Source organism: Poecile atricapillus, chromosome Z (assembly GCF_030490865.1).
Source record: "Poecile atricapillus isolate bPoeAtr1 chromosome Z, bPoeAtr1.hap1, whole genome shotgun sequence".
NCBI lineage: Eukaryota > Metazoa > Chordata > Aves > Passeriformes > Paridae > Poecile > Poecile atricapillus.
This window is the reverse complement of record NC_081289.1, coordinates 144,417,145-144,441,831: the sequence shown is the minus strand read 5'-3', so window position 1 is coordinate 144,441,831 and position 24,687 is coordinate 144,417,145. Positions and strand designations below refer to the sequence as shown.

General features: G+C 55.0%; 1 protein-coding gene across 4 annotated transcripts in view; it reads left to right on the top strand.

Moving 5' to 3' along the window:
- MAPK4 (mitogen-activated protein kinase 4) overlaps nt 1-24,560 on the top strand; it is a 53,189-nt gene extending 28,629 nt beyond the window's left edge. For all 4 annotated transcript variants that reach the window (XM_058826553.1, XM_058826552.1, XM_058826554.1 and 1 more), the window contains exons 4-7: nt 14,866-15,010; nt 19,424-19,585; nt 21,350-21,551; nt 23,234-24,560. In XM_058826553.1, the coding sequence (XP_058682536.1) occupies nt 14,866-15,010; nt 19,424-19,585; nt 21,350-21,551; nt 23,234-23,921 (1,197 nt within the window). In that variant the 3' untranslated portion in view covers nt 23,922-24,560. The remainder of the gene's footprint in view (nt 1-14,865; nt 15,011-19,423; nt 19,586-21,349; nt 21,552-23,233) is intronic.
- The last annotated feature ends 127 nt before the right edge of the window (nt 24,561-24,687 follow it).

The window sequence follows — 24,687 nt, the reverse complement described above, 5'->3', positions numbered from 1 at the left end:
CTTCATGGGGTGGGAGGCTGGAGCATCAGTGCAAGAAAACCAACACCCCCTGAGTGTGCAGAGAAAGCTGGGTGCTGCTCCAGAGCAGCAGAGCTGAAGGCAGCAGATAACTGGTGATTCCTGGCCATGGGCAGGGCTGTGTTTGCCAGGGCTGGGTGTCAGGGCCCACAGAGGGTGTGACAGGAGGGCTGCATGCGGTGTGGGTCAGTCCTGCCTTTGATGTGCAGTGCTTCTGCCATGGCTCAGAGCAATCAATTCCCTTCCCTATTTCTCCTCCAAGCTCCGCTCCCCTCCAAGGCCCACACAGGTCCGTGAGCTCTGTGCTCTGGCAGGAGGCAGAGCAGTGGAGCATTGCCGAGTCTGAGGGGCCTCCACCCCGGGCCACCCTGATGCCTTCGGATTTTGGCTTTTATATGTTTCAAATCCTGTACTGCCTTAGTGTGTAACTCTAAACTCCATATCGAGTGTCAGCTATGGAGTGTCCTCACACTTGGGTCAGACAGAACAATCCCTCTGGGCCTGGAGCTCAAGGACACCCTACAGCCTCAGGCCCCACAAGTATAAGCAAAAGTGAGCTGGGGGGAGCAAACTGGGGGTAAATTACTTCATTACCCAAAGCTGTAATTGTAGCATTAACCCCTGATATGTAAATGGACCAAACTTATAATTAAAAAACTCGTGTCCATCGTCCAGCTTGGGTGCAGCCTCTGGGACTGCCCAAGGTGTATCTACTGAAGGCCTTTAATAAATGCCCACTTTATTCTCTTAACCTTGTCCAGCCTCTGTTCTAGGCAGCTGCTCCAAGCCCGAGCAGAGCAGGGACCCTCACAGCCCAGACTCGGTGCCCAGGAGCAGATGGAATCCTGCACCCTGGGTAATTAATTGCCCAAAAACACAGTAGATCCAAACCTCTGAAGGCAGCACAGAGCTGCACCTCTGTTGCAATGGTTTCCTGAGAGCTTTTGAGGTGAGCAAGGGTCATCTTAAGCACATGGGGTTTTTTTCCTCTTAGCATGTTTTGTGTCTGGAATATGCTGACACTAATGGCCGGGCTCTGCTAACACAAAAGATTGCAGGTTGTGTGAATTTATTTGTCTCAGAGGTCACATCTCTTCTGACCTGATGTTTCTCAAACCCCAAACCATCCTGCTGGGCGTTCAAATGGCAAATAAAAACCGTGCTGGATTGTGAGCAGAATATTAAACACAGCTGAGAAAGCACATACCACCTGAATAATAGCCCTTGCCTGGCAAGATGTCTTGTTTATGTGACTTCCATCAGGTAAACGCCGAGTTGGGATAATGTGGTGGGATGGGGAGAGCTCCCCAGCTCTGGGAAATGCTGGATTGGGATAATGTGGTGGGAAGGGGGAGCTCCCCAGCTCTGGGAGATGCTGGATTGGGATAATGTGGCGGGAAGGGCTGGATTGGGATAACGTGGTGGGAAGAGGAGACCTCCCCAGCTCCTCAGGGAGATGCCCTGAGGCACAGCGAGGAGCTGGCCTCCCCAGCTGCGAAGCAGAGCAGCTTTGGCTCTGTTTCTCCCACCATTTGGCTGGTTTTGCTGCTCAGATGCCTTTCTCCATGCAGTAAGAGCAGCATGGGCACATCCCTCTGTCTGAAACTTCTCCACAGCCAACAAAATGGATTTCCAGCTGCCCAGGTCACATCCAGATCTCTGCACCTTCCCAGGCTGCTCAGACCTGACAAGTTTTATCCCTGTCTCAGGCACATGAGGTTCTAAGCTCAGATACTTACAGACATCTCTTTAGGGCACAGGTGTAGCAGGGGAGAGCCCTCAGGAGATGATCCTGTTCATCCATGTCTCTCTCTCGTGCCATCTCTTCCCCAAAGCTCTCACGACCCAGCTGTGCCAGCTCCTCTCTTTTCCAGCACACTGCTCTTTATCCCTGGCAGTTTATCCCTCTGGAACATCTCCACATTATTGCCTTTCTCCTTGGCTGCTGCTGTTTGTGGTTTGAGCTCTTGGCCCTGCACCTCAGTCCCCAAATGGTGAGCAGAGCAGGGTTGGAGATGGAGAAAAGAGCATTCCCAGCCTCCAGGAGGTTCTTGTCTTTGTGCAGGACAGGCAAAGCTGGGTATTTCCTGTTCATCACCCTTCATCCCCTCGGTGAATGCATTCATCTCACCTTCCCCGCTGGAATCCTCTGCTGTGGTCCCTCTGTCTGCCGCTGTGGGGCCATCGTCCATCCATCCATCCATCCATCCATCCATCATCCATCCATCCATCCATCCATCCGTCATCCATCCATCCATCATCCATCCATCCACCATCCACCCATCATCCATCCATCCATCATCCATCCATCATCCATCCATCATCCATCCATCATCCATCATCCATCCATCCATCATCCATCCATCCTCATCCATCCATCATCCATCCATCCATCATCCATCATCCATCCATCATCCATCCATCATCCATCATCCATCCATCATCCATCATCCACCATCCATCATCCATCATCCATCCATCCATCCATCCATCATCCATCCATCCATCCATCGTCCATCCATCATCCATCCATCCATCCATCCATCCATCCATCATCCATCCATCCACCATCCACCCATCATCCATCCATCATCCATCCATCCATCCATCATCCATCCATCCATCCATCCATCCATCATCCATCCATCCATCCATCATCCATCCATCCATCCATCCATCCATCCATCCATCATCCATCATCCATCCATCCATCCATCACCCATCATCCATCATCCATCCATCCATCCATCATCCATCCATCCATCATCCATCCATCCTCCATCCATCCATCCATCCATCATCCATCATCCATCCATCATCCATCCATCCATCCATCCATCCATCCATCCATCCATCCATCCATCCATCATCCATCCATCCATCCATCATCCATCATCCATCATCCATCATCCATCCATCCATCCATCCATCCATCCATCCATCCATCCATCCATCATCCATCATCCATCCATCCATCCATCCATCCATCCATCCATCATCCATCCATCATCCATCATCCATCCATCCATCCATCCATCCATCCATCCATCCATCCATCCATCCATCATCCATCATCCATCCATCCATCCATCCATCCATCCATCCATCATCCATCCATCCATCATCCATCCATCCTCCATCCATCCATCCATCATCCATCATCCATCCATCCATCCATCCATCCATCCATCCATCCATCCATCCATCATCCATCCATCCATCCATCCATCATCCATCCATCATCCATCCATCCATCATCCATCCATCCATCCATCCATCCATCCATCCATCCATCATCCATCATCCATCCATCCATCCATCAGCCATCATCCATCATCCATCCATCCATCCATCCATCCATCCATCCATCCATCCATCATCCATCCATCCATCCATCCATCCATCCATCATCCATCCATCCATCCATCATCCATCATCCATCATCCATCATCCATCCATCCATCATCCATCCATCCATCCATCCATCATCCATCCATCATCCATCCATCCATCATCCATCCATCCATCCATCCATCATCCATCATCCATCATCCATCATCCATCCATCCATCATCCATCCATCCATCCATCCATCCATCCATCCATCATCCATCATCCATCCATCCATCCATCCATCCATCCATCCATCCATCCATCCATCCATCATCCATCCATCATCCATCATCCATCCATCCATCCATCCATCATCCATCCATCATCCATCATCCATCATCCATCCATCCATCCATCATCCATCATCCATCCATCCATCCATCCATCCATCCATCCATCCATCATCCATCCATCCATCCATCCATCCATCATCCATCCATCCATCCATCCATCCATCCATCATCCATCCATCCATCATCCATCCATCCATCATCCATCCATCCATCCATCATCCATCCATCCATCCATCCATCCATCCATCCATCCATCCATCATCCATCCATCCATCCATCCATCCATCCATCATCCATCCATCCATCATCCATCCATCCATCCATCCATCATCCATCCATCCATCCATCCATCCATCATCCATCCATCCATCATCCATCCATCCATCCATCATCCATCCATCCATCCATCCATCGTCCATCCATCCATCCATCCATCCATCCATCATCCATCATCCATCCATCCATCCATCCATCATCCATCCATCCATCATCCATCCATCATCCATCATCCATCCATCCATCATCCATCCATCATCCATCATCCATCCATCATCCATCCATCCATCCATCCATCATCCATCCATCCATCATCCATCATCCATCCATCATCCATCCATCCATCCATCCATCCATCATCCATCATCCATCCATCATCCATCCATCCATCCATCATCCATCATCCATCCATCATCCATCCATCATCCATCCATCATCCATCCATCCATCCATCATCCATCCATCCATCATCCATCCATCCATCCATCCATCCATCCATCCATCATCCATCCATCATCCATCCATCCATCCATCCATCCATCCATCCATCCATCCATCCATCCATCATCCATCCATCATCCATCATCCATCCATCCATCCATCCATCATCCATCCATCATCCATCCATCCATCCATCCATCCATCATCCATCCATCCATCCATCATCCATCCATCCATCCATCCATCATCCATCATCCATCCATCATCCATCCATCCATCCATCCATCCATCATCCATCATCCATCATCCATCCATCATCCATCCATCCATCATCCATCCATCATCCATCCATCCATCATCCATCCATCATCCATCCATCCATCCATCCATCCATCATCCATCCATCATCCATCCATCCATCCATCCATCATCCATCCATCCATCATCCATCCATCATCCATCCATCATCCATCCATCCATCCATCCATCATCCATCCATCATCCATCCATCCATCCATCATCCATCCATCCATCATCCATCATCCATCCATCATCCATCCATCCATCCATCATCCATCCATCATCCATCCATCCATCCATCCATCCATCCATCCATCCATCCATCCATCCATCATCCATCATCCATCCATCATCCATCCATCATCCATCCATCCATCCATCCATCCAGCCATCCATCCATCCATCCATCCATCATCCATCATCCATCCATCCATCCATCATCCATCCATCATCCATCCATCCATCCATCATCCATCCATCCATCCATCCATCCATCATCCATCCATCCATCCATCATCCATCCATCCATCCATCCATCCATCCATCCATCATCCATCCATCCATCCATCCATCCATCATCCATCCATCCATCCATCCATCCATCCATCCATCCATCCATCATCCATCCATCCATCATCCATCAATCATCCATCCATCCATCCATCCATCATCCATCCATCATCCATCCATCATCCATCCATCCATCCATCATCCATCCATCATCCACCCATCATCCATCCATCATCCATCATCCATCCATCCATCATCCATCCATCCATCCATCCATCCATCCATCCATCCATCCATCCATCCATCCATCCATCATCCATCCATCATCCATCCATCCATCCATCCATCCATCCATCCATCCATCCATCCATCATCCATCCATCATCCATCCATCCATCCATCATCCATCCATCTATCCATCATCCATCCATCATCCATCATCCATCCATCCATCCACACACCTATCCCCACTCTTCTTGCCCTAATAGCCCCCCTTGGCTCCAAACGAGAGTTCAGCTCCATCTGTGTGAGGTCTGGAAGAGGCTGTAAAGGGGTGGGGCTGTAAAGGGGAGGTGCTGTCCTCCCCCGAGCACCCTCAGCTTGTGGGGGAGCAGGGAGGCAGCAAAGTCGAGCATTAAATATTGGCATAAACACCAGACTAGACTTTAAAATAATAAATGTTCTGGAGGGCAGCCTCATCCCTGGCTGTGTGGCCTGAGGGGTGTGTTGGACCCCTCAGCACCAGGCAGAGTGTGGGGTGTTCCTGGCTAGCAAAGACAGGATATTCTGCTGATGGGGACACAGAGATGTGCTGAATGTCTTCCCTTGGGTGACAAGACCATGAACTAAAACAATCCTTACCCTCCCTTGTACGAGGTGAATTTTCCCTTCTGGACACTCTGCCTGGTGTGCCTGGTGCTCCAAAGCACCTGGGGACATCCCCACGGTGTTCCCAGAGGACATGCTCTCCCTTTGCCTGTTGACAGTGACCATTATGTGATTAATTGGCAGAAACTCCACACCATGGAGGTCTGTCAGCCCTTTTAGGGGCAGTTCTAGTGCCCCTAAAAGGTCGCTTCTTTACAGACCATCTCCAAAGCTTTGGCATCCTCCTTTAGTTTTGTACTCGCTGTTCAGTGCAAACATAATCGCTTCCAGTCCCTCCAGTGAAATAACAAAATTCCCGAATGGGTCGTGGTGAGGAGTTCAGAGGTGAGGGTGTGGGGCGTTGCTCTGTGCTCCTCTGGAGAGGACCACCCTCCACGTCCAGCTGGTGCTGAGCCTGCCTGCTGTGACCCCGGCTTGTTTGTCCTCCTGCTCTGTCCTCTGACGAGGCACGCCATCCTCTGTGCTCCTGAAATAGATGCACTCTGTCATCCCTAAAACAGAGCGCGTCACGTTGCTGGAGCCACGCGCAACAGCCGTGTTGTCCTCCCGTGGAGCAACGTTCCCGCAAACCCAGCGTCTTCCACGGCCCCGCCTAGAGCTGCCCGACCTGCATTTTAAAAAATTGGGTTAAAAACCCTGCTGTGAGGAGGCAGAAGCTTGCTGCTGCTCAGGATTATTCCAAAAGCTGGGGCTTGTTGCTATTTTGAGCCCCCCATCTGCACCAGGAGCTGATCCGGCTCCCACGGGTGCAGCAGCAGAAATCCTGACCGTGGCTGTGGATGGAGGCAGGGATACGCGAGCTGTGCTCGGATCCTGACAGAATTCCAGTTTGTGAGCAGCTGGTCTGCACCTCTGCGGCTTTTTGGTCGCAGGAAGGAGGATTCTGGTGTGAAACACAGCTGTGATAAGCCTTGGGCTGTGGCGTGGGAGCTGTGGGGTTTGCAGTAGCTGGGATCCCGAACTCCCACAACCCCTCTGGCTCCGAGGAGGAGCCCCAGGGCTGGCAGTGGGTTTGGAGCACCGGCAGCTCCCTGTGTTCTGCCACAGTGTGCCTGATTCTCTTGGAATGTTGGGTGGCAGTGGGTTTGGAGCACTGGCAGCTCCCGTGATTCCCATGTTGTGTCACGGTGTGCCCGATTCTCTTGGAATGCTGGGTGGCAGTGGGTTTGGAGCACCAGCAGCTCCCTGTGATTCCCATGTTCTGCCATGGTGTGCCCAATTCTCTTGGAATGCTGGGTGGCAGTGGGTTTGGAGCACTGGCAGCTCCTGGAAGAGGCTGTGTTCTGTCACGGTGTGCCCAATTCTCTTGGAATGTTGGGTGGCAGTGGGTTTGGAGCACCAGCAGCTCCCTGTGATTCCCGTGTGCTTCCATGGTGTGCCCAATTCTCTTGGAATGCTGGGTGTCAGTGGGTTTGGAGCACTGGCAGCTCCTGGAAGAGGCTGTGTTCTGTCACGGTGTGCCCAATTCTCTTGGAATGTTGGGTGTCAGTGAGTTTGGAGCACTGGCTCCTGTGCTCCCCGTGTTCTGCCACAGTGTGCCCGATTCTCTTGGAATGTTGGGTGATGGTGGGTTTGGAGCACCAGCAGCTCCCTGTGTTCTGTCACGGTGTGCCCAATTCTCTTGGAATGTTGGGGGATGGTGGGTTTGGAGCACCAGCAGCTCCCCGTGTTCCATCACGGTGTGCCCGATTCTCTTGGAATGCAGGGTGGCAGTGGGTTTGGAGCACTGGCAGCTCCTGTGCTCCCCGTGTTCTGCCACAGTGTGCCCGATTCTCTTGGAATGTTGGGTGGCAGTGGGTTTGGAGCACCAGCAGCTCCCTGTGTTCCGTCACGGTGTGCCCAATTCTCTTGGAATGTTGGGTGGCAGTGGGTTTGGAGCACTGGCAGCTCCCCGTGTTCCATCACGGTGTGCCGGATTCCCTCGGAATGCAGGTTCAGCATGCTGTCACCAGGACGATACCGGGATGCAGCAGCCCCCACCCTGAATTGTTTCTCCTTCTGGTGTTTGTCAAGCAAAACAAAATATGTGTAGTGTAAAGGTCTGAAAAAACATCCATTTTTCTTCGCTTTCCAGTTCCCTTGCTGTGCTGTTTGAAATAACTCGATGCTTATCCTACCTGTAGTGAATTCATCACCTTTATAGATTGCCTGAGCTGTTGCTGCACACACGGCAGGACAAGAGGAGAAGCAGGAAAATGACACTTGAAAATTGCAAGGGGGAAAAAAAAAAAATTGCATGGAAGGGCTTAGACTTGAAACTGCTTCTATTTTTCAATTAACTCCATTATGTTGTCTTTTAAGGAGACTCTAGTGGTCCTTCCAGTGCAGAAAGGGCGGTGCTGAATCCACAGAATATGGTTGCGAAGATGTATGCCCCATCATTAATTAGAATTAATTAATATGCTTCGGCTCTCGGCCTTTCTGTCTGGTTGAATCTACAGGGATGGTGAAATTCTTGTGCTGGAGCCCTGCCTGGTTTAGGTGATGGCCAGATGTGCCCAGGCTCCCCACCCTGGCACCACAGCTCAGGGCTGAGCCTGTGCCCAGCCCAGGGCAGGGGGCTCCTCGTCCTGTGGCGGTGACTTCACGATCCTGGATCCCAGAGCTGTGGTGGCACTTCTCCGTAGAACCTGTCAGTCCACGGCGCTGCAGCCACCTCAGGAACTCGGGTGTTTCCTAAAATCGGGGATCTAGCCCATGTTTTTAGCCGGGGGAAGGCGTTGGGGCTGTATCAGCTGCTCGAGGCATCTGTGTGCTGCCCACGGGAGGACCTCGAGCCAGGTTTGACTTCCAAACCTCCAGCCCCTCCTTCCCTGCATCCTGCCCCTGAGAAAGGGCAGGGATAGCGCAGAGCTCGGCGGTGGGAGGCCCTGGGAGGCGGTGGTCCAGCTCTGAGGACCACGAGAGGGTGGGATGGAGAGCAGCTGCAGGTTCCTCCTCTCTCTCCGTGGGTCCTTCCTGGGTGTGGAGGGGGAACCCGAGGTTTTCCAGCAGACACAAGTGGGGAGCTGGCAGTCAGACACGGGGGAGTGGGCAGCCAGGAACCTCACATGGCAGCAGAAAGGTCAAAGATGCGTCCTTTCTGCAGGGAATTTCCTCCAATATGTGAGGGGAGGAAAATGTTTGGCTTGTGGTGACTCTCAGATATTTGCAGTGTATTGCTCATGCATCTTGCATGGTGCACACACCCCCGAGAACTCAGATCCATCTTGCTGTCAGAGAGGAGAAACACATGAACAGCGTTAAATCTGTAAGGAGGGTGCCACTCCATTCCTGGGAGAGGGAAGAAATGGCTCCAGCTAAGAATTGCCCTGGATTACCACCCTCAGAGTTTATTTTCGTGGGATTCTCCAATAAAAAAACAGCATCTCCTTTGTCAGAAGTAATTGTAGTAGCTGAGAAGTGTTGGTTCGATCAGATAGTGCCTGGGGGCTTTCGTGCTGGTTCTGGTTGAGCAGCATTAGCAAAAATATAACAGCCTCAAATGAAACTTCTTAGCTAATCAGTCTCCATTACAACTTACCATGAGAAGGCCAAAATTAAAATGTTCTTTTAAAAGCAAGCCCTTTATGATTAAAAGCTGGATGACTCGCACATTTGGGAATTGGCACAAGAGCCTGCTCTGGGGGAAGAGGAGTGTGATCAGTCTCGTGGTGTTTGTGGTGGTGCTGCTGTCGTGTTTAGGTGGAGAGACACATCCTACAGCATCCTAGGAAATGCTGCTCAGCACAACTCCAGGTATGCTGCAGCTGCAAACAGTCCGTGGAACTAAATTGGTAGGGATGGAGTTTTTAACTAAGCTGTTGTGTGAGCTGTGTTCATGCTGTCATTGCATTTTGACATTCTCCAAATGCTTCATGGCATTTAAATGCAATTCAGCTTTATAATTTAATTTTATTTTGCTGCTCCCGCCGCATTTCAATCTCCCTCCTTCTGTTAATGTGTTATATTTAATACAGAAAAGGCCACTTACGAATATTCCAGTGTTATCCCAGTGCAATTACCATCCATGGCCAGCCCCAGCGTGGCACTGGGGGGGTCCCTGGTGGTGCCAGGGCTGTTTGTAGGTCGGGACACATCCCCTGGCTCCAGCCAGGGCTGCTGAACGCTTGGCACTGGTGGTGGATGTCCTGGGTCAGCTCAGGAGCAGGAGGGCCCTGCTCCAGAGAGGTGACAGCCTTTGTCCCACGGATGCTGATGGGAGCTTCTCCCAAACGCCATCCTCAGTGTGAGCAGAGTGGGACTGGGATGAGAGTGGGACTGGGATGAGGAGAGTGGGACTGGGGTGAGAGTGGGACTGGGATGAGGAGAGTGGGACTGGGATGAGGAGAGTGGGACTGGGATGAGGAGAGTGGGACTGGGATGAGAGTGGGACTGGGATGAGAGTGGGACTGGGATGAGGAGAGTGGGACTGGGGTGAGAGTGGGACTGGGATGAGAGTGGGACTGGGATGAGGAGAGTGGGACTGGGATGAGAGTGGGACTGGGATGAGGAGAGTGGGACTGGGATGAGAGTGGGACTGGGATGAGAGTGGGACTGGGATGAGAGTGGGACTGAGATGAGAGTGGGACTGGGATGAGAGTGGGACTGGGATGAGAGTGGGACTGAGATGAGAGTGGGACTGGGATGAGAGTGGGACTGGGATGAGAGTGGGACTGGGATGAGAGTGGGACTAGGATGAGGATGAGGATGAGGATGAGGATGAGGGTGAGGATGAGGATGAGGATGAGGATGAGGATGAGGATGAGGATGAGGGTGAGGATGAGGATGAGGATGAGGGTGAGGATGAGGGTGAGGCTGAGGCTGAGGATGAGGGTGAGGCTGAGGCTGAGGATGAGGGTGAGGATGAGGATGAGGATGATGCGTGCCCCTTGCCACACCAAGCCCCAGCAGCCACTGACAAAGGGGGGAGGTGATTTATTAGGCAAGGCGCAGGCTCAGTGCAGGAGGAAGAGGGTTTCCCATCCCTGCATCAGTTAGGTATTCCCCAGAAGGGCTTTCCCATTTATCCCATGGCATCCTGTTTTCTGGAGTCTTGGCTGAGAGCCTCTGGCAGCTCTGTTCCCCACACAGACAGCCGCTGATACAGGAGGTTTCCTTCCACACTGCGCTGCCAATCCTCCCGAACCCTTTTGTTTTCCTGGACAATGTCCCACATGAAGGGGGATTGGGATTTGTAGGACACCTCCAGGTCCTCCAGAGGTGACCTGGAATGGCTCAGGCAGGTGTGATCTGCAGATCTGTGCTACCGAACCCATCTGTCCTTTGCAGGAGGTGCTGCAATACCGTGGTGACAAGCAGCGAGCGCCGTGCCTGGCGGAGCACCGAGGTGCCTCTGGTGTCTGCCAGGTTCCTGTAGCTGCAGGGCCATCAGCCCCAGCCTGCACGGGAACAGGCCTGGGGGACAGGATGTCCTGCAGCGTCCGGCAGTGGGGCCGCAGCAAGGAGTGACCAGGGACGGGTGGAGGAGCTGTGCTGCACACTGTCCCTGCTCAGCCCCTGTCTCTGCTCAGGATGGAGCTGTGCTGCACACTGTCCCTGCTCAGCCCCTGTCTCTGCTCAGGATGGAGGAGCTGTGCTGCACACTGTCCCTGCTCAGCCCCTGTCTCTGCTCAGGATGATGGAGCTGTGCTGCACACTGTCCCTGCTCAGCCCCTGTCTCTGCTCAGGATGGAGGAGCTGTGCTGCACACTGTCCCTGCTCAGCCCCTGTCTCTGCTCAGGATGGAGGAGCTGTGCTGCACACTGTCCCTGCTCAGCCCCTGTCTCTGCTCAGGATGATGGAGCTGTGCTGCACACTGTCCCTGCTCAGCCCCTGTCTCTGCTCAGGATGGAGCTGTGCTGCACACTGTCCCTGCTCAGCCCCTGTCTCTGCTCAGGATGGAGCTGTGCTGCACACTGTCCCTGCTCAGCCCCTGTCTCTGCTCAGGATGATGGAGCTGTGCTGCACACTGTCCCTGCTCAGCCCCTGTCTCTGCTCAGGATGGAGGAGCTGTGCTGCACACTGTCCCTCCTGAGTCCCCTGTCTCTGCTCAGGATGGAGGAGCTGTGCTGCACACTGTCCCTGCTCAGCCCCTGTCTCTGCTCAGGATGATGGAGCTGTGCTGCACACTGTCCCTGCTCAGCCCCTGTCTCTGCTCAGGATGGAGCTGTGCTGCACACTGTCCCTGCTCAGCCCCTGTCTCTGCTCAGGATGATGGAGCTGTGCTGCACACTGTCCCTGCTCAGCCCCTGTCTCTGCTCAGGATGGAGCTGTGCTGCACACTGTCCCTGCTCAGCCCCTGTCTCTGCTCAGGATGATGGAGCTGTGCTGCACACTGTCCCTGCTCAGCCCCTGTCTCTGCTCAGGATGATGGAGCTGTGCTGCACACTGTCCCTGCTCAGCCCCTGTCTCTGCTCAGGATGATGGAGCTGTGCTGCACACTGTCCCTGCTCAGCCCCTGTCTCTGCTCAGGATGGAGGAGCTGTGCTGCACACTGTCCCTGCTCAGCCCCTGTCTCTGCTCAGGATGATGGAGCTGTGCTGCACACTGTCCCTGCTCAGCCCCTGTCTCTGCTCAGGATGATGGAGCTGTGCTGCACACTGTCCCTGCTCAGCCCCTGTCTCTGCTCAGGATGGAGGAGCTGTGCTGCACACTGTCCCTGCTCAGCCCCTGTCTCTGCTCAGGATGGAGCTGTGCTGCACACTGTCCCTGCTCAGCCCCTGTCTCTGCTCAGGATGATGGAGCTGTGCTGCACACTGTCCCTGCTCAGCCCCTGTCTCTGCTCAGGATGGAGCTGTGCTGCACACTGTCCCTGCTCAGCCCCTGTCTCTGCTCAGGATGGAGCTGTGCTGCACACTGTCCCTGCTCAGCCCCTGTCTCTGCTCAGGATGGAGGAGCTGTGCTGCACACTGTCCCTGCTCAGCCCCTGTCTCTGCTCAGGATGGAGCTGTGCTGCACACTGTCCCTGCTCAGCCCCTGTCTCTGCTCAGGATGGAGGAGCTGTGCTGCACACTGTCCCTGCTCAGCCCCTGTCTCTGCTCAGGATGGAGGAGCTGTGCTGCACACTGTCCCTGCTCAGCCCCTGTCTCTGCTCAGGATGATGGAGCTGTGCTGCACACTGTCCCTGCTCAGCCCCTGTCTCTGCTCAGGATGATGGAGCTGTGCTGCACACTGTCCCTGCTCAGCCCCTGTCTCTGCTCAGGATGGAGCTGTGCTGCACACTGTCCCTGCTCAGCCCCTGTCTCTGCTCAGGATGATGGAGCTGTGCTGCACACTGTCCCTGCTCAGCCCCTGTCTCTGCTCAGGATGATGGAGCTGTGCTGCACACTGTCCCTGCTCAGCCCCTGTCTCTGCTCAGGATGGAGGAGCTGTGCTGCACACTGTCCCTGCTCAGCCCCTGTCTCTGCTCAGGATGATGGAGCTGTGCTGCACACTGTCCCTGCTCAGCCCCTGTCTCTGCTCAGGATGATGGAGCTGTGCTGCACACTGTCCCTGCTCAGCCCCTGTCTCTGCTCAGGATGATGGAGCTGTGCTGCACACTGTCCCTGCTCAGCCCCTGTCTCTGCTCAGGATGATGGAGCTGTGCTGCACACTGTCCCTGCTCAGCCCCTGTCTCTGCTCAGGATGGAGCTGTGCTGCACACTGTCCCTGCTCAGCCCCTGTCTCTGCTCAGGATGGAGCTGTGCTGCACACTGTCCCTGCTCAGCCCCTGTCTCTGCTCAGGATGGAGCTGTGCTGCACACTGTCCCTGCTCAGCCCCTGTCTCTGCTCAGGATGGAGCTGTGCTGCACACTGTCCCTGCTCAGCCCCTGTCTCTGCTCAGGATGATGGAGCTGTGCTGCACACTGTCCCTGCTCAGCCCCTGTCTCTGCTCAGGATGGAGCTGTGCTGCACACTGTCCCTGCTCAGCCCCTGTCTCTGCTCAGGATGGAGCTGTGCTGCACACTGTCCCTGCTCAGCCCCTGTCTCTGCTCAGGATGGAGCTGTGCTGCACACTGTCCCTGCTCAGCCCCTGTCTCTGCTCAGGATGGAGGAGCTGTGCTGCACACTGTCCCTGCTCAGCCCCTGTCTCTGCTCAGGATGGAGCTGTGCTGCACACTGTCCCTGCTCAGCCCCTGTCTCTGCTCAGGATGGAGGAGCTGTGCTGCACACTGTCCCTGCTCAGCCCCTGTCTCTGCTCAGGATGGAGGAGCTGTGCTGCACACTGTCCCTGCTCAGCCCCTGTCTCTGCTCAGGATGGAGCTGTGCTGCACACTGTCCCTGCTCAGCCCCTGTCTCTGCTCAGGATGATGGAGCTGTGCTGCACACTGTCCCTGCTCAGCCCCTGTCTCTGCTCAGGATGATGGAGCTGTGCTGCACACTGTCCCTGCTCAGCCCCTGTCTCTGCTCAGGATGGAGCTGTGCTGCACACTGTCCCTGCTCAGCCCCTGTCTCTGCTCAGGATGATGGAGCTGTGCTGCACACTGTCCCTGCTCAGCCCCTGTCTCTGCTCAGGATGATGGAGCTGTGCTGCACACTGTCCCTGCTCAGCCCCTGTCTCTGCTCAGGATGATGGAGCTGTGCTGCACACTGTCCCTGCTCAGCCCCTGTCTCTGCTCAGGATGGAGCTGTGCTGCACACTGTCCCTCCTGAGTCCCCTGTCTCTGCTCAGGATGGAGGAGCTGTGCTGCACACTGTCCCTCCTGAGTCCCCTGTCTCTGCTCAGGATGGAGGATCTCTGCTGCATGCTGTCATTCCTCAGCCTCCCCTGTCTCTGCTCCTCCAGGGTTACCTGTCTGAAGGCTTGGTGACGAAGTGGTACCGCTCCCCCCGTCTCCTCCTGTCGCCCAACAACTACACCAAAGCCATCGACATGTGGGCAGCGGGCTGCATCCTGGCCGAGATGCTGACTGGGAGGATGCTCTTTGCCGGTAGGTTTCTGTCTCCTGTTGTTTCACTTTTTCCCCTCCCTCCTCCCTTGCTAGCCAATTCCGAGGCTTTCTAGCCCAGCAGAGGGAGTTCCCCCGTGTAAGGAGAGGAGATAATGGTGCCCTGTTCCTGGAGGTTTGTACTCTATGCCGTGGATTTGAATTGTGATCGGTGTCTTCCAGCTGTTTCTGTGCTTTGAGGGGAGACATTTGAACGCCCATTTTTAGGATTTACCTGTAAGCACGAGCCGCAGCTGCAGAGGTGAAGTGCAAGAAAAGACGACAACAAAAAGCACAGCATGGAGTTACCAATGCAGCATTTGAAGCTCAGCTCTGATGTTCTTGAGAAGAAAAAATGTATGTATTAGAGTCCCAAAACTGCTGTGCCAGGAGCCAAGCTGAGCCTCCTGCGCTGGGACACGGAGCCATTCGTGGGGGGACGAAGGAGCTGCCCTCTGCCTGTTGCAGGAGCTGCTCCCCTTCCCGAGGTGTGCAGCAGAGCTCCATGGCCTGCCAGTGCTCTGAATGACAAGGTTTAGCGTGTTTTGTGAGCAGCTGTTGGCAGAGTAGTGTAAATAAATAACCAGGACCGTTAATAATGGAGGAGGACGTTTCCTTCACACACAGCACACCGCAGAGCTCCACAGACTTGGCTGCAGCTGCTCTGACGCCCCCTCCCCACTCCTGCTTGCAGCTTCTGAATTTCTTTTGTGAAAGCTTAAAAATAAGCAGTCAGTACCATTATGAAGCGATCTTTAAAACTGCCACCCCTTCCTACCTCCTCTTTGTCCTCAATTTCACCAAAACTTTCCAGTCCAGGGATTTCAGCTTTGAAAATTCTGCATTTAACCTGTCTGCTCCTGATGTTTCCTTGGGATACATTCTAGGAGCAGGGGTGTCTCCAGGTGCCACTTGTCCCTGCAGGTGTGGGGCCTTGTCTGATCTCGCTGGGAGATGCTGCAGTCTCCGTTCCCCTGCACTCAATCCCCACATCAAAATGAGGGTTGCTTGCCGAGGTCCTCCCCTGGCCATCCAAGCACAGCACCCAAGCATTCCTGGCTTTTCAAACTGTGCTTGAGCCCTCTCTCAGCCCAGCCTGGGGCTTGTTTTCGCTCTCTGTGGGTCCCACGGTGTGAGCCATGCTGGCTGAGGTGTCCAAGGTGGTGCTTTAAGCTCATTTTGTGGTTATGCAGAGGCAGAAGTAGCCCCAGGGTGGGGTTCATCTGTCCCCTGCCTGGGTGAGATGCCCCAGAGCAGCCACGCAGGAGCCTCCCCAGGCTGGTTCTCCACAGCAGGCAGAGATCAGAGGTGGGATTTGGCACACACGGGCTGGGCTCTGCCAGACACACGCTGCGAGCATCCCTTCTTCTCCACCCTCCAGCCCACTGAAATCACTTAATACCTCCCTGGGTGCTGGCAGGATGCTTGGTTAATGGGTGGGGATCAAAACCAAACTCCAAATATCAACTCCTTTTGGGTGGCTTTGAAAATGCATCATTGTCATGGGAGGTTCTGGCCCCCTGCCCCGTTTTCCTGGCCTCCTCCTGTGCCAGCAGGCAGAGCAGGGCCAGGGCAGGAGCCCGGCAGCAGGCAGGGTGCCCGTGGTGTCTTTCACCTGCTGCTGCCCAGAGAGGAGCAGAATAAAACCCAGCCCCTCAGAGCAGCTAAAACTCACAGCAGCAGCTAAAATCCACGCACAGCCACGTGGATTCACCTTTTCTGCTGCTGTTCTCCCCTTGGCTGGGCTGGAGGAGCTCACCCCAGGCAGCTGCAGCCCCCGTCCCTCCCTGCAGGATGGGTTTCACGGAGCCCCGTGGGAAAGAGCAGCAGTGTGGTTCAGGGAGAGCTGCAGCCCTGCAGCAAGCTCCTTGCCCGGGGTGAGTGTCTCCTCCAGCGTGCGTCAGCAGCGCAGTTCAGACCCAGTGCTTAGCATAAATCAATATAATTAACTCGGTTCTCTGTCCCGGGTGCTCTGTGGATTCAGGATCCATTCTCCTGCACAAATTACGGGACGTGCAGCAGAAATGGACCCCAGCCCCTCCCAGAGACCCCTTCCCCATGGGGGCAGAGCAGATTTGGGTCCGGCAGAGCCCCGTGAGGCCACAGCAGATGGCTGTCCCAAAGCTGACAGCAGCTCAGCACTACTGCAGCTGCCAGAATCCGGCTCGCAGACCTTCGGAGAGCTCCCCAGCAGCAGCAGCAGCAGCAGCACAGAGAACGGGGAGGACAGTCTGTGCCTGAGCAGCCACAGCTCCCTCCAGTGTCTTTCCCACCGAAAGCAGCATCAGTGGAAGCAGGAGTAAATGGGGAAAAGGAGTAAAAAAGGGGAAAAGGTCTGTCCTTGCAGATGGGGCTCAGCAGTGGGGCTGTGACCAAGAGCTAGCACAGGGGCTTTTCCCGTGGGACCAGGGCTTGCTCCCAGGGCTTGGGTGCCTTCCTGGGACTTGGCTGAAGCCTGGAGAAGGTTCTCTTTTAGAGACATGGTGCAGAGCTCCTCGTTCTCTCCCTGGGTGACAACAGCACGCTGCGTTTATCCTGTCTGTGGTTCATGTTTTCCTTTTCAGGAGGTAATACCTTCAGGAAAAAAGGTCCCTGGGAATTCCATAAATAGAGGATAATGGGAGAGAATGGGGATTCTTGAGAGCCATAATTCAAGGCTCCCAGCGCTGCATTAGCAGCTCCTTTGTGTGACTGAACACGCTATCTTCTGCCTGCCAGGTTTCTTCAGCCAGCTGTGGCTGGAGCTGCGCTGAGGGAAAAGCCATAAAGCCTTTGTGACTTTTATCACCCTGTAATTTTGATCACAGCTTGGGAATTATCCTGACTAACAAGGTGTTCATTTCCTGGTAGATATCTTTAGTTTCCCCTGGAGTCACGCTGTGAAGCTCTGAGTGACCTAAAATTAGTTTTTCTCCAGGGAAGTGAATTAATTTGCCCAGGGTTGATACGGGAAGGGCGTCCTTCCCTTTGTCTTCTCTCAGGGCGTTGATCCTGACCCCTGAGAGGGGGGAACCCCTGGGATTCCCGGGAGCCTGGTTGGGGGTGCTGGGGCTGGAGGGGTGGGATGGCCAGGATGGGGGTTTGGGGGTCCTGGTGCCGGCAGTGGCTGCTCCCAGCATGAGCCCAGTTGCTCCCCCTGTGTGGTTCCAGTTTCCTCAGCACCCCAGGATGAGCCCAGTCACTCCCAGTCATTCCCTATTAGGGTACAATTTGCCTCCAGCACAGTCACAGTTTCTCTCAGTTCCTCCCACTTTGGCCCAGAGTGTTCCCAGCTCTCCCAGCTGCCCCCAGTACAGTCCCAGTCACTCCCAGTATGATGCCAGTATTTCCCAGCAGGGCCCCAGTCACTCACACTTTTCCCCAGTTGCCCCCAGCGTGGTCCCAGTTCCCCCCAGCACATTCCCAGTGGCTCCCAGTACGGTCCCATGGGTGGTGACCAGCTGGGCTGGTGCCAGCCTTGCCCTGGGGCTGTCCAAGGGCACTGCCAGTGTCACCAGAGCTGCCGTGGAGGTGGCCGTGGCTGAATGGAACCAGGCTTGGCGAGGCCAGCACGGGAGAAGGCAGCTCCCCAGCACCCATGATTGTCCCTGCCCTTGTCCCAGGGGGTCAGCCCCACGGGTGTGGGTCTGGAGAACTCGTGCTGGCCCAGCTCTGGGCTGTGGACACCAGGGACCCCCACAGGAGCAGGGCTGCCTCAGGGCGAGCGCTCTCCATCCCCTGTGAGGTGGGCTCCCCACACTCCCTGCTGGCCGGTCAGAAGTGCTGGGCCATAAATGAGGCTGGCTCTTGTCGTGGATCAGACCTTGGTGATCAGGGCTGCTCACCCTTGAGGCAGCCTGAAATCCGTGGCTGGGACAGCAGGGACTCGGTAGCCCAAAAATCCCCGTTGTTTTGGCTGCCCCCGGCCCCTCCCTGCCCCAAAGGCTGGTCCTGCCTCTGAGGACAGAGCGTTTCTAACCAGCCCTCCTGGCCAGCAGAACATCACTGGTGCGACTCCGAGTCCCTGCCAGCTCCTCTCTGCACACGTGGGAGGCTGGAAGTCCACCACAGAGCTCCTGGTCAGATCCAGAGAGTGCTGAGGAGTGGGATTAGCGCTCGTTAACGAGGGGCTCTGCTGCTCCTCTCCTCTCACTGACAGGCAGCCGGCCCTGAGCAGGGGTTTGGGTTCTATGGATAAATATGTCCTGAAGGAAAAGGACTAAAAACGTGTAATGGCACACAGCTGCTGGGGCATTGGCACCACCAGAGCCATGGCTTGGTGCCCAGCAGCCAGTGGAAAACACCTTTCCTCTTGGGGTCGGACACCTGCTTTCCTTTAAAGATGGAGTTTGGGGACCCCTGGAGCTGACAGCACCGCCCACCCACCCCAATTTATCCTCGGTATCTCACCTCAGTGCCTGTCTTCTTCCCGCCCAGGGGGCCACGAGCTGGAGCAGATGCAGCTGATCCTGGAGACAATCCCTGTGATCCACCAGGAGGACAAGGAGGAGCTGCTGAAGGTGATGCCCATGTTCATCAACAGCACCTGGGAGGTGCGGAAGCCGCTGCGCAAGCTGCTGCCCGAGGTGGACAGCGAAGGTACCGTGGTGGCCGCTGGCTTGGCGCGGCTTCTCCCGGCTGCCGTGTCCTCAGAGCCGCTCCCTTGGAGTCCACAAGGACCTGGGCGCTGCAGAAGGGGCTGCAGATCCCTGGGGCTGTGTGGCAGGTGGTCCCAGCTGCAGCTCAGGTGTCCCCACTGCTGTCCCCTCACAGGTGGCCTGTCCCCGGGCCCTGCTGCAGGACAGCGCTCGCGGTGCTGTGGCTTGCTCACAGGTAGCTCCCAAGGGTGAAATTCTCTTCCAAGGCCCTTTAGAGGTTTATCCCTGGCTCCCCACGTGTCTCCCCGAGCTGTGAGCGGGGGCTCAGCCCAGAGGTTCTCCTCGAGCCCTGTTTGCTCCCTTGCTGTGCTTGTGGTGTGAACACGGCTGTGCAGTACAGCACTCCTTCTCCTTCACGAGCATCCCAGCTTGGGATGGTTGTTACAGACAGGAGCACTGACCAGCTGCTCTCCTGAGCTCCTCCTGAGGGTTCAACAGGCCACCTGCTTTTGGCAAGATGTTGAGACCAGGCTCAGCTGGCGTCTGCTGGTCTTGGCAGCACAATATCCATCGGCTCGGGGTACCCAGGGGCCGTGTGGGCCTCCAGCAAGCAGGAGCCGATTTATTCCCTGCCATGGCAGCGGGAAGAAAGGTCACCCACACCCCTCAGATAATTCACTGTCGTTCTCCTGCCCCTGTGACCTGCAGCACATCACAAATCACACCTGTAAGGTGTTGTTCTGCCACGCTCCCTGCCCGCAGCCGGCAGCCTTGCAGGGCTGTTGATTCCGTCCCGTTTAATGAGTCCGAGTGACGAGGTGATCTCAGCAGGGAGACAGAGGGAAATTGGTTAATGTCTGAGCAGCACCTGTGGCCATCCTGTCTGCTGAGGGGCTCTGCAGAAACTGCCCTGTTCACACAATTGCACCTTCCATGGGGATGTTCCTGAAGGTTTCAGTATGAAGCCGTATTTGAGGAAAGGCATTATTCCTGTTTTTATTGCCTGAACTCATAGTGAGTTTCCCATGAAAGGATCAACCGGATAAGCAACAACTTCAGTGGCAGGATTTTACCTTCTCACATAACCTCAGTAAAAGGAATCATCAAAGCTATCACAGCAAACCCTCTACATTTAGGTTTAATTGCCCTTAAATTTCCTGTCATCGTAGAACGAGCTCAAGCACCACAGTTTCCTAAAATTATTTTAGCCACTCAGAATTCTTTGAATATTAATGGGTAAGATAATTTCATAGCATTGGTCACGCCAAAGGCTTCTGAAAATTGCAGTAAATCTACTCTGCTTCAGTTGCACCTAAGATGTGAAATCAGTTGTCTGAAACGCAGTGAGCTTGTTGGATGGACCTGAGCGCGTGGAGCAAAATCCCAGCACTGCCCAAAGCTCCTTTTGGGGTGAGATCTCTGCCCTGTGCAGCACACAGCTCGGGGTGTGACACAGGTGCTGTCCTGCACAGGTGTGAGGATGCTGCTCTGCTCTTCTCTCCTCTGCCCTGCTCCGCTCTGCTCTGCTGGAGGGGGTGGCACTGAGCCCGCAGGGATGCTCCCAACAAGCTCCCAGCTCCTGAGAGGGGAATTCCTGAGAGGGAATGCAGCAGGGACACAGGTGCCAGGGTTAGCTCTGCCTGAGGTGTGGCCTTTAGCTCAGCCCTTACTTTGGGGGGTTTGTCGTGGGGGCTCCGCGGGGCTCACCGTGGCAGGGCGAGCTGCTTCTGAGGGGTCAGTGAGCCTGTTTGTCTCTGCCTGGCAGCTATTGATTTTCTGGAGAAAATACTGACGTTTAACCCCATGGATCGATTAACGGCCGAGATGGGGCTGCAGCACCCCTACATGAGCCCCTACTCCTGCCCCGAGGACGAGCCGGTGTCTCAGCACCCGTTCCGCATCGAGGACGAGATCGATGACATCCTGCTGATGGAAGCCAACCAGAGCCAGATGTCCAACTGGGACAGGTACAGTGCCAGGGCTGGGCTGGCGAGCAGATTCTGCCTTGAACGCTTCAGGCAGAGCTGGGCTGGTAAGTCTCTGACACGCTCGTGCCTGGATTCCACCACACCCACGGTGTTCCAGACCCGTGAAAGATGCCTGCTTTTCCTTCTTCATGCCACACTGTAGTTCCAGCCCAAGGAATGGGCTGGGAGCCACCCAGAGGCTCCTCTGGGATTCCACGGGGACCAGCAGCTGAGCCTGCACATCCCGGTCGTACCTTTCTGCTCCCGGTTTTATTCACAGCCTAGGTCATCATTTCATTTGGGTTAAAGTGTCACTGCAGCCCTTCCCCCTGCCCTCTGTCCCTATAATGCAGGTTACAAAATAATGTAATTCTTGTGCCTGATTTGCAGTGCTAAATTCGTCACTTTCCAAGGGGCATAAGCCCCAGAGGCCACAGATCTGGGGGCCTTGTAAAAAACCCTGAATTGTGTTGGTGTTTAAATGGTTTGCTGAAAGATCTACTGGAAGTTTAGAAGAGCTCAAAGCCTTGAGCTGAGTTCTCTCACATTCGAGGTGATTACCCCTGGAGCAGGCTGGACAAAACACGCAGCTGAGAGTTGATGAGGTTCGGTTTTCTGCAGAGCTCCTTGCAGCTGCGGGGGGTGAGCTGGCTGAGGATGTCTGCAGCATTGTTCCTCTCCACACAGCAGCTAAATCTCCTCACCTTCCCGACCCCCTAGGTTCCACCAGGACTGAAAAAACCACCTAGAGAAACCCCTTGCCCCCACTGCCATGAGTCTCTTTGCCTGAGCGAGCAAGCGTCAGGGGGAGGCTGGAAGGGCTCAGCCAGGTGGGGAGGAAGGCTGGGAGCAGGATATCTGTCTTCAGTGCATCCCTGCATAGCCCCAAAGCATCAACTGGGCTGCTGGAGGCCACCTTGTCACCTTTTCCCCAGCCAGCTTTCGGTGTGTGACACGAGGAGCTGAGAGATGTGCTGGGGACACCTGATACAGGGCTGCAGACTCTGCAGCACCAGCCAGCTGTTTGGGGGACAGGAGAGGACTCTGGCTGTGTGCTGTGGGACACCTGAAGAGCAGATTTTTGGCTGTGGCAGAGCCCCGGTGCCTGGGGTAACGTGTTTTAAAGGCAGCTCGGTTAGGAGCCAGCAAATCGGGTGTCACTGGGAAAATTGTGTCTAGGAACTGGAGCTGCCAGGAAATTGCAAGGGGCTTCAGCTGGCTGGAGAAACCATCACTCAGCCAGGTGACCCTTCAGGAGTGCTCTTGGTCCCTGACATCAGGACAGGCTGCTGGTGATGCCCATCTCATGGGGTTTGAGACATGTCCTTCACTGTTCTGTCACCAAGCAGGAAGGACTCACAGCATGGTGGCTGTCTGTGGGCTGAGGGGCAGATTGGTTATTAATGGTGTTAACCTTCTTTAGGTCCCGAGCGAAGGGGAGGTGGTGGACATCTGAAGGAAGGGGCCTCTTGCTTTGGTTGTTGGGCTTTTATTGCTGCATCTCAGGCTCTTGATAAACCATCCACCCCCTGCCATTTGAACACACAGGAGGGTTGTCTCTGCTACCAGTAAGACAATAAATAAATCAGCGAGCAAGAGGCGCAGCCGGCAGCAGGGCGCGGGTTGGTTTGGGCTGCCAGCAGGGCCGTGCTCTGTGTCTAACAGCAGCGTGTTTCTGGCAGGTACCACATCAGCCTCTCCTCCGACCTGGACTGGAGGCACGACAAGCAGCACGACATGGACGAGGTCCAGCGCGACCCCCGCGCCGGCTCCGAGCCCACCGCGGAGGAAGCGCAGGTCGACCCGCGGAAATACTCGCAGAGCAGCTCGGAGAGGTTCTTGGAGCTGTCCCACTCCTCCATGGACCGAGTCTTTGATGCCGACTGTGGGAAATCGTGTGATTACAAAGTGGGATCACCCTCCTACTTGGACAAGTTGCTGTGGAGGGACAGCAAGCCCCACCACTACTCAGAGCCCAAGCTAATCTTGGATTTATCCCACTGGAAAAGGGCCACCATCGCCCCTCCCGCTGAGCTGTCGCTGGAGGAGGAGCCGTCCAACCTCTTTCTGGAGATTGCCCAGTGGGTGAAGAGCACGCAGGTGGGGCTGGAGTGCCCCGGCTCTCTCCCGGAGATGCAGGAGCGCAGCCTGCCCTCCTCCCCTCACCGCCTCCGCCAGGAGCCCGCCCAGGTGAGCAGCGAGACCGACCCCGAGTTTGACTTGGACGTCTTCATCTCCAGGGCGCTGAAACTTTGCACAAAACCCGAGGATCTTCCAGACAACAAGCTTAACGAGATCAACGGGGCCTGCATCTCCGAGCACCCCGGGGACATGGTGCAGGCAGAGGCGTTCCAGAAGGAGCGGTGGTGAGGAACCCGCGCCCCGCAGCCCCGCCGCTCCTCCCTCTTCCTCTGGGGTGGTGCGGCCGCTGCCCGGGGCCAAGCGGCTTCCCAGTGCCACCGAGCATCCCCTTCTCACGCTGTACCAAATGCCTTTTTTGGGAAAGGCCAGCACAAACCGCACGCCCCTTTTGATGCCTTAGAAGTGCTTCTAAGGGGATCGAGAGGTGCGAGTGGAACACCGAGTTTCTTAACACTGCCTTAACAACCTTGCCTTGCGATCTCTGGGACCTGTTTGAAACTTAAAATGTACGAGGGGAAAAATGACTGTACATGGTAGGTTTGCAAACAGCAGTCGAATCGGCTTCCTTTCCTTTTCTATAGCAACTTGAAACGACAAGGACAAAATTAGCATTTTCAGTACGGTCAGACACCCTCCTGGTTGGACAGGTTCCCAAAACGCCGAGTTTTGAGCCCCTCTGAGGCGCCTGTGTGAGCACAGGTGTGGAACGAAGCGATGCCAGCCACCAGCCAGCAGAGAACGGAACCAGAGGCAGAGTTCGGCCATCAGACAGAAAAACAACCCTCTGAGAATGTTCATGGGGAAGGAATTTGACCTACAGTGTGCCGTTGGGGATTCGTTTTATTTTTTTCTGAAGAGAAGACAAAATTTTTGCTAAGTGCATTTTTGCTGGTTCGTGGTTTCTCACGCCAAAATCTTCCCTTCTGTTGCACGGGGTGCAGCAGGGGATGCACGGGGATCTGAGCTTTCCGAGCGCTTCGGAAGGCCCACGTGA